The sequence below is a fragment of the Glycine max genome, chromosome 17 (assembly GCF_000004515.6).
Source record: "Glycine max cultivar Williams 82 chromosome 17, Glycine_max_v4.0, whole genome shotgun sequence".
In the NCBI taxonomy this organism is placed as follows: Eukaryota; Viridiplantae; Streptophyta; class Magnoliopsida; order Fabales; family Fabaceae; genus Glycine; species Glycine max.
Genome location: NC_038253.2, coordinates 28,155,543 through 28,165,783, shown reverse-complemented (window position 1 = coordinate 28,165,783; position 10,241 = coordinate 28,155,543). Strand labels below are relative to the sequence as shown.

Here is a 10,241-nt window from a genome sequence, read left to right as displayed (position 1 = left end):
CATGTTAATCTTGATTCATGTTCAAGCTTAACTTTGCAAGAAATATGATATGTAGGAAAACAGTTTTTTCGGCTTGTAGTTTGCTTATTCATTTTAACTAATTGAGAAGAAAAGAAAATGAACTTTCGAAAAAATATAGCAGGTAGATGATGTTTGGTCTATATTTTCCCGTCTTTTTAAGGAGAAGTTAGATCAAATCACAGAAACCCGTAAAAGGAAAAGGACTTTGTTTATAATAAAGAAATAAAATATAAAGAGCTTGAAAAAGTTGTCTTTTCTATCTAATTGGCTGCTTTTTGGTGACGTCTTGGAGTCTTGCTGTGTGGATTAATTTTACATTCTTTTTAAGGACTTCTTACTTTTTTTCCCCTTTTTCTTTTGAATAAATCAATGCTCTCTAATATTTTCAATGGTTTCATATTTATAAAATTTCTCAGTAACATGAAAAATAACCAATCTCCTAGAAAAAAAGTTTGGTTATAAACTTCGAATTTCGATTTCATTTACAAAGTAACTTTTCAAATTTTTATTATTTGCATATTATTAAACTAATTTTATATAAATTAAATTTTTTTATTATTACTAAATTTTATGTAAAATTAAATAATTTATACAATATTTTTTATTTTATAAATATACTTTTTTATTAAATCAAATAATTAGATCTAAATAAAACCATTTTTAACAAAAAATATCAGACAATTTTTTAATTAAAAGGTTCTTTCATGCTAAAAGAATGAAAATTAATAACCAGTGTTTAATTTTTCTTTACCACTATTGTTTTTTATTTCAATAAAAAATAACTTTTAAGTAAAATAAAACATAAATAATTTACAGACTTCAATTTTTATGAGCTTTTCCTATGATTAAGTGTTTTGATTTTTTTATTTCCAAGCCTAAAATATATGTTTAACATGAATTTATCACTCGCGTAGTATTGATGTTCTATAGAAAAATAAACATCCTAATATGTTTGCAATTTATAAACGAGCATGTGCGAAGATAATAGAGTCAAATCATTTAGTTATGTTTCTTGGGAGAATTTAGAAGTGCTTTTATTTTCAAAATAATATTTTTTCTTCTTCTTTAATTTATCACTTCAATTTCAGGGATGTACATTTAAATAAAGATGCAATGCCTCAGGCTTTTTTCACACCAGGTTAAATGGGTTCCTCATCATATAACTCTATAATCATAACTTTTAAAGCATACAAAAAATAGCACATTAATAAATGAAAGAAATAAACATTTATGAAGGTACACACTACACAACATATAACATGAGTTGTATTGTTATCCAAGATTTGCAACACCATCATTGTTGTGATTCAATTTCTTCATATTTCTCAAGTGTTTTTTTCCATTTTGATGACTTTGCATGACAATTTCTGATTGAGTTTGAACTTGACAAAGCTCACACCAAAAATCAAATTTCTTCCCTTTTGATAGTGCGCTTGTTTCCTGTGCTTGTTTACTAGTAGTTGTTTCATTTTGATCGTCCAAATCACCTAAACCTTTGCTCTTTGGGACAACTTGGCCCTTTTCTTCAGATTCCATATTGCATGTGTCCGCGGGTGTGAAACAAGGATGAAGTGTTTCACTTTCTGGTCTTGAATCCAGCCCTGCATTCATAATAATGATGACTTTAGTACATTTCACACAATGTTTACTTTTCTTCAATGATAAAGTTGTTTTCTTTCTCTTACCTATTTTTTGAGTTCTAGTGGATTCTTTGTTAGCCTTATGTTTTTTCCCTTGAATATGATCATTCAAGCCTTTCTCACTTGTTGTAGAAATTTGACACAACTCGCAAGTCCACTCCTTCTTGGCTTTCTTCCGTAGACTCTCATTGTCATCAATTGCAAGTGTAATTGCTTTGCGCTTTTCTCCACAATGATCATCTGGCTTATTCTGCAATGGGATAAACAAAAGCATTTATGCTCACCAGCCAAGTGAAGGCTTCAAGATAAAAATATATATATTCAAGAGACATTCTCAAATAAGGTGGCATTTTTTAATTTTAGTCAACAACGAAAAGAGTAAAACCTTTTCATAGACCAAATAACACTAAAGAAGAAGTAGGAAAAGAAAATCAAAATTGAAAACAATGATAAAGACAAAAATGAAGGATAAATTAAACATAAGTCTATACACTAACCAATATAATCACTTTATCCTTGCTATTAGAAGCTTCTTTGTTATCAAATAGGATATTATCCGTGTGAATTTGCTTAGAAGCTTGGGACGATAAATGGAATGGTAGCCCACCAAACATGGTAATGTTATTCAACCGACTCTGATTAATAGACTCTGAAATTGGTTCTCGAAATGCAATCCCCTCTGATCTTTGCATCGACATTCTAGATGTTCTCTCTAATTCCATTTCCTTTCTCACTTCGTCTTCCAACTCTCGTCGTTGTGCAAAAGCCATCTCACGAGCAATGATTTCTCTCCTGATTTTTTCCTTCTCTAGCTCTCGCCATATTTGCTCTTTCTCCAACTCTCGTTGGAATACTTCGTTGACATTGATCGGCATGACCATTGGGAAAACTCTAGGCGCTGAAACATTGCTAGGAAAGCCACCTGATGCAAAGTCACACCCTGGAAATTGGATTGTTAATAGAATGAATTGGTGACAAAAGTTTTGTATTTAAACAAAAAAAACAAATGGGTCTATTGATGAAAGGAACATAAAGATTAGAAAAGTGTTACCATGTAATGGGCGATTGGAGACATAGGAGTTGGAAGGAAGAGGGCTCCGCAATGGTGATGGTGTCCTTCGGATTTGACCATCACGATATTTTGAACTCCATGACAAAATTTGAAAAGTGAAACAAATGAAAAAAAAACACTGGGAAAGAAAAACAAGTGCTTATAAGATCAAAGAGTCTGATATTTGTGTGTAGTGTTGAGTTTGAATGTGCCATTAAATAGATGTGAGTGTGACTAAGGGGTATTTGTGCGCACGCGTCTAAGGCGCATTGAGAGAACAAGGTGTTTTCATTCCATCAGATGGTCTAAATTTAGAGATGTCATTTTGTGGTGATGATGCTTGATTTTGGTGACGCGTGTGATAATCAAGTATTAATACATACGTTAAAGTATTTGAAATATTTATTACTTCATGTTTTAAGCATTAAATATTCATTTATTACACACATTTAATATTATTAATAAATTAACAAGTGGATGACTCAATACAAATAATGGTCAAAAAACATATATAAGAAAATTTTAATTTTACTTCATTTAATGTTACTATCTCTAAAATACCTTTCTTTTAGTTGAGATATTATTTTCAATTATTCTTTCTTTTTCTTATACCAAATTTCATGAAAATTAAGTTGGAAAAAATTACTTTTTAATTAAAATTAATGTAATTAAATGTGATTAACTAACTTTCTTATTTAGTTAGTGTGACGTTTTTTTTTCTTATACTCTCTTCGTCCCCAATTATAATATTCTTTCAACTAATTCACAACCCTTACCAAAAATGGTTATTGAATTGAATTTTTTTTAATTATTTGTACTGTAATTTTATAATTATTTCTTTCTTCTCTTTCTATCCACTTGTTTGTTTCTTATTAATATTTGAAGATAGAATAATTAAGTAAGGATTTGCAAAAAGGAAATAATTATTGCATATAGAATTTACAAAATGATATTATATAAAAAGGAATAAACAAATCTTTTAAAAATATTTTATAATTAGGGATGAAAAGAGTATTAGACTAAAATATTGGAAAAACTTTTTTTTGTTAAAAACATTTATTGAAATAGTAAATGCATTATATAATTGAAATTAATGTATTTTATCTTTAACATAGGACAATATTGCAATTAATTATTGTAATTAATTCATTAATTGAAATTCTCCCATTTGACATACAATTAAATAATTATTGCAATATTGTAATGCAATTAATTATAGATATATTTATTTTACCTTCGTGGTAACTTAATTACATTAATTGCAACATTGAATACTTCATAAATTGTACTACATCCATTTTTTTAATTGTTGGATTTTTGGAATATTTTCTTTTATTTTTCATTTATAAAGTTTAATATTGATTAATTACTTTTTTTATCAATTATAATTTTACTTTTCTCTTAATATTTAATTAATTTATACATGTATTTATTATGGAGTGAAAAAAAAATAGGAGGTACAATATAAAATCCAACAACTATTTTATTAAAATAAACAAAAATTATTATATTTCTTGATTTATATAAAAACAACATTAAAAGACAGGTAAAGAAACGAGGAAGTAATATGTAAATAGTGAAAAAAACCTTTCATTTGACATATACATTAAATATTTTTAAAAATAAAATGCACTGATTACAATAATGAAAACTACTCAATGACTCATTAAACAATAAAATTTAAATTAGGAAAAAGTCTTCAAAGCATATTAATTTTATTTTATTTTAAATAATAAAATATAAAAAATATTTTATTTTATTTTAAATAATATGAATTTTAAACAATAAAAATGTTTGAATTATATACTTTTTAAAAAAATATTTTTTGATTCAATTTTAAACAATAATTATTTTATTTTTTTGTTTTAAATTATTTGTTATATACAATTAATTAGAGAAGTTTTATTTTTAATTAGTTAAATGTATTGAATGCATAATATTCCATATAAATCTTGACATATAACATCTGAAAATAAATTTAAAATCTTGACTTTTAAACGAGGGCACCATTAGTTTAATGTTTTTTTATCTTATGTTTCATATCGAGAATATCATTAGTAATTTAATATATCTGATAAACCTTTTCTTAAAATATTTCTTGAAATAAAAATGAGAATGCATTGGTAAAGTATTAAATATAATTATTTTAATAAAAAAATCATTTTTATAAATTAATTATTGTTGTTGAAGATAATAGTAAATAAATTATTAAAAAGTTAAATATTTATATGAAGTAAACAGATAAGTAAAATTAAAAATTAGATTGTATTAAAGTAATTTTAAATATAACTTGCTTGAATGAAATTTGGATGTATATTTAATTTCCACTTTACACATTTTTTATTTAAATAAGTTAAATTTGAAAATGAATTTACCATTTAAGAAAATCTTAAAAAATCTATTTTAGTATTAATATATGGAAGTTGTTTGATCAGTAGTGATGCACATACAATACATTGAACTTGATAATATTATTTATTTAATGTTAATAAGTTTATTTTTTTCTGTTTATTTCTATCCTTTTAAATTTTTTTCTTTCATGGTTGCATGGTTTTTTTTCCAATGATCAAAAGTCAAATTCCCCGTTAATTTAAATTGGTCAAGGACGTTTGTAGTAGTGTATATAACATTTGTGAAGTGAAAATATTTATATGAAGTAAACAGATAAGTAAATTAATTAAAAATTATATTGTACCAAAGTAATTTTAAATATAACTTGCTTAAACGAAATTTGGATGTATATTTAATTTTCACTTTACACATTTTTTATTTAAATAATTTAAATTTGAAAATAAATTTACAGTTTTAAAAAATATTTAAATATCTATTTTAGGATTAATATATGGAAGATGTTTGATCAGTTATTGTACCGACGATACATTGAACTTGATAATATTATTTATTTTGTGTAAATAAGTTTATTTTTTTCTTTTTTGTTTTTATTTCTATCCATTTAATTTTTTTTTCTTTAATGGTAGTATGGTTTTTTTTTCAAAGAACAAAAGTCAAATTCCTCTTTAATTTAAATTGGTCAAGGACGTTTATAATAGTGTGTTACATTTGTGAAGTGAATGCCAATAAATCAAACATCAAACTATTGTTGCCTTCTATGTATAATGTCTCAACCTAACTCATCAGCCATTTAGAAGAAATCTTTGTATATAAAAAAATACTATCTACCTTACTAGAATTTAAGGTTAGCATGTTGAGAGTTTGGACGCCACGACAAAGGAATTGTGAAATGTCTATTCTGTAGAAGTTGCATAAGAAATTGGACTGGGTGGCCAGAGTTCTAAGCACATGATTTGTCACTTGGGCTGCTTAAGCCAGGAAATCTTTACATTCCCAATTTCTAATGTTTATTTTATTTTTTACGTTTGGATTGAGTTTGTAAGAAATGAGCTGAATTTAATTTTCATAAAATATACTTTTGAGAAGAATGAAAATCTTAAATGTGATTAAATCTTGAATCAAGTGATTATGATTGTTTTTAAAAGAAAAATATCGAATCGAACATAGAGTATATTTTGCATCCTATAAAGCAAGTGCATGCATGTTAATCTTGATTCATGTTCAAGCTTAACTTTGCAAGAAATATAATATGTAGGAAAAGAGTTTTTTCGGCTTGTAGTTCGCTTATTCATGTTAACTAATTGAGAAGAAAAGAAAATGAACTTTCGAAAAAATATAGCAGTTAGATGATGTTTGGTCTATTTTTTCCCCGTCTTTTTAAGGAGAAATTAGATAAAATTACAAAAACCCGTAAAAGGAAAAGGACTTTGTTTATAATAAAGAAATAAAATAAAAAGAGCTTGAAAAAGTTGTCTTTTTCTATCTTAAATTGGCTGCTTTTTGGTGACAATCTCGGAGTGTTGCTGTGTGGATTTTACAATCTTTTTAAGGAGCTTATTACTTTTTTTCCCTTTTTCTTTTTAATAAAACAGTGCTCTCTAAAATTTTCAATGATTTTATATTTATAAATTTGCTCAGTAACATGAAAAATAACCAATCTCCTAGAAAAAAAGTTTGTTTATAAACTTCGAATTTCAATTTCATTTACAAATTAACTTTTGAAATTTTTATTATTTGAATATTATTAAACTAATGTTTTTATCAAAGTAATTTTATATAAATTAATTTTTTATTACTACTAAATTTTATGTAAAATTAAATAATTCATACAATATTTTTTATTTTATAAATATACTTTTCATTAAATCAAATAATTAGTTTTATGTAAAACCATTTTTAAAAAAAATTATCGGGCAATTTTTAATTAAAAGGATTTTTCGAGCTAAAAGAATGAAAAGTAATAACCAGTCTGTAATTTTTCTTTAAAACTATTTTTTATTTTTAATTCAAAAATAACTTTTAAGTAAAATAAAACAGAAATAATTTACAGACTTCAATTTTTATGATCTTTTCCTATGAGATTAAGTGTGTTTGATTTTTTATTTCCAAGCCTCAAATAGATGTTTAACATGAATTTATCACTCGTGTAGCATTGATGTTCAATAGAAAAATAAACATCCTAATATGTTTTACAATTTATAAATGAGCATGTGCAAAGGATAATAGAGTCAAACCATTTAGTTATGTTTCTTGGGAGAATTTAGAACTGCTTTTATTTTCAAAATAATATTTATTTTTCTTTAATTTATCTCTTGAATTTCAGGGATGTACATTTAAATAAAGATGCAATCCATCAAGCTTTTTTCACACCAGGTTAAATGGGTTCCTCATATAACGTTCTGTAATGATAACTCTTAAAGCATAACAAAAATAACACACTAATAGATGAAAGAAATAAACATTTATGAATTAATCTACACACGACACAACATATAACATGGGTTGTATTATCATTCAGGATTTGCAACACTATCATTGTTGTGGTTAAATTTCTTCATATTTGTCAAGTGTTTTTTTCCATTCTTATGACTTTGCATGACAATTTCTGATTGAGTTTGAACTTGACAAAGCTCACACCAAAATTCAAATTTCTTCCCTTTTGACAGTGCGCTTGTTTCCTGTGCTTGTTTACTAGTAGTTGTTTCATTTTGATCGTCCAAATCACCTAAACCTTTGCTCTTTTGGACAACCTGGCCCTTTACTTTAGATTCCAGTTTGCATGTGTGGGGGTGTTAAACAAGGATGAAGTGTTTCACTTTCTGGTCTTGAATCCAGCCCTGCATTCATAATAATAATGACTTTAGTACATTTCACACAATGTTTACTTTTCTTCAATGATAAAGTTGTTTTCTTTCTCTTACCTATTTTTTGAGTTCTAGTGGATTCTTTGTTAGCCTTATGTTTTTTCCCTTGAATATCATTCAAGCCTTTCAAACTTGTTGCAGAAATTTGACACAACTCGCAACTCCACTCCTTCTTGGATTTCTTCTGTAGACTCTCATTGTCATCAATTGCAAGTGTCATTGCTTTGCGCTTTTCACCACAATGATCATCTGGCTTATTCTGCAATGGAATAAACAAAATCATTTATGCTCACTAGCCAAATAAAGGCTTCAAGATAAAAAAAAATATATATATATATTCAAGAGACATTCTCAAATAAGGTGACATTTTTTTAGTCTGGAAAGAAAAGAGCAAAACCTTTTCACAATCCAAATAACACTAAAGAAGAAGTAAGAAAAGAAAATCAAAATTGAAAACAATGATAAAGACAAAAATGAAGGATAAATTAAGTATAAGACTATACACTAACTAGTATAATCACTTTATCCTTGTTAATTTGCTTAGAAGCTTGTGACAGTAAATGGAATGGTAGCCCTCCAGACATGGTAATATTATTCAATGGACCCATACTGTGATTAAAAGACACTGAAATTGGTTCTCGAAATGTGATCCCATCTGATCTTTGCATCGAGATTCTAAATGTTCTCTCCAATTCTAGTTCTTTTCTCACTTCATCTTCCAGTTCTCGTCGTTGTGCAAATGCCATCTCGCAAGCAATGATTTCTCTCCTGATTCCTTCCTTCTCTAGCTCTCGCCATATTTTCTCTTTCTCCAACTCTCATTGGAACACTTCATTGACATTAATCGGCATGGCCATTAGAAAAACTCTAGGCACTGAAACATTTTTGGGAAAGCCACTTGATACAAAGTCACACCCTAGAAATTGGATTGTTAATAGAATGAATTGGTGACAAAAGTTTTGTATTTTAAACAAAAAAAAAAGGGTCTATTGATGAAAGGAACATAAAGATTAGAAAAGTATTACCTTGTAATGGGCGATTGGAGACCTAGGTGTTGGAAGGAAGAGGGTGCCGCAAAGGTGATGGTGTCCTTTGGATTTGACCATCACGATATTTGAACTCCATGACAAAATTTGAAAAGTGAAACAAAGGAAAAAAAACACTGAAAAAGAAAAACAAATACTATAAAATCAAAGAGTCTGATATTTGTGTGTAGTGTTGAGTTTGAATGTGCGATTAAATAGATGTGAGTGTGACTAAGGGATATTTGCACGCACTCATCTTAGGCGCATTGAGAAAACAAGGCGTTTTCATTCCATCATATGGTCTAAGTTTAGAGATGTCATTTTGGGTCTTGATGGTTGGTTTTCCTGACGCGTGTGATGATCAAGCATCGAGAATTGGGCTTATATGTGCTTCAATACTTGAAAAAAGAATGAAAAGGAAAAATAATTAATGTTGAACAAAACTCCATAATATATATAAAAAAATTGCCTCCAATAAAGAAAAAATTAATTATAAGTAAATATAAAATATTTAATACATACCTTAAGTATTTGAAATATTTATTATTTCAGGTTTTAAGTATTAAATATTCATTTATTACACACATTTAATATTATTAATAAATTAACAAGTGGATGACTCAATATAAATAATGGTAAAAAAACATGTTTATCGTAGTATAGTACTCCCTTTCTTGTTAAATATAAGAAAAAATATATATATTTTTCTTGTTCTCAAATATAAGAAAATTTTAAATTTACCTTATTTAATGTTATTATTTCTAAAATGCCTTTCATTTAGTTGTTAGATTCAATTACTCTTTTTTTTTCTTATACCAAATTTCATAAAAAGTAAGTTGGAAAAAAATTATTTTTAATTAAAATTAATGCAATTAAATGTGATTAACTAACGTTCTTAGTTAGTTAGTGTGACGTGTTTTTTTCTTATACTCCCTTTGTCCCCAATTATAATATTCTTTCAACTAATTCACATCCCTTACCAAAAATAGTTATTGAATTAAATTTGTTAATTATTTGTACTATAATTTTAAAATTATCTCTTTCTTCTCTTTCTATTCACTTATTTATTTCTCATTAACATTTGGAGATAGAATAATTAAGTAAGGATATGTAAAAAAAATAATTATTGCATATAGAATTTACAAAATGATATTATATATAAAGGAATAAACACATTTTTAAAAAAGATTTTATAATTAGGGATGAAAAGAGTATTTAGACTAAAATATTGGACAAACTTTTTTGTTGTTAAAATCATTTATTGAAATAGTAAATGCATTAAATAATT

At 26.4% G+C, this 10,241-nt stretch overlaps 1 protein-coding gene across 1 annotated transcript; it reads right to left on the bottom strand.

Annotated features, from left to right (window-relative positions):
* Nucleotides 1–1,293: 1,293 nt before the first annotated feature.
* LOC102667350 (uncharacterized) lies at nucleotides 1,294–8,674 on the bottom strand. Its single transcript, XM_041011412.1, has 5 exons — nucleotides 8,438–8,674; nucleotides 7,986–8,187; nucleotides 2,159–2,601; nucleotides 1,707–1,911; nucleotides 1,294–1,622 (listed from the first exon to the last, which is right to left on the bottom strand). The coding sequence occupies exons 1-5, from the start codon at nucleotides 8,672–8,674 to the stop codon at nucleotides 1,294–1,296; spliced, it is 1,416 nt and encodes a 471-aa protein (XP_040867346.1).
* Between the last annotated feature and the right edge of the window lie 1,567 nt (nucleotides 8,675–10,241).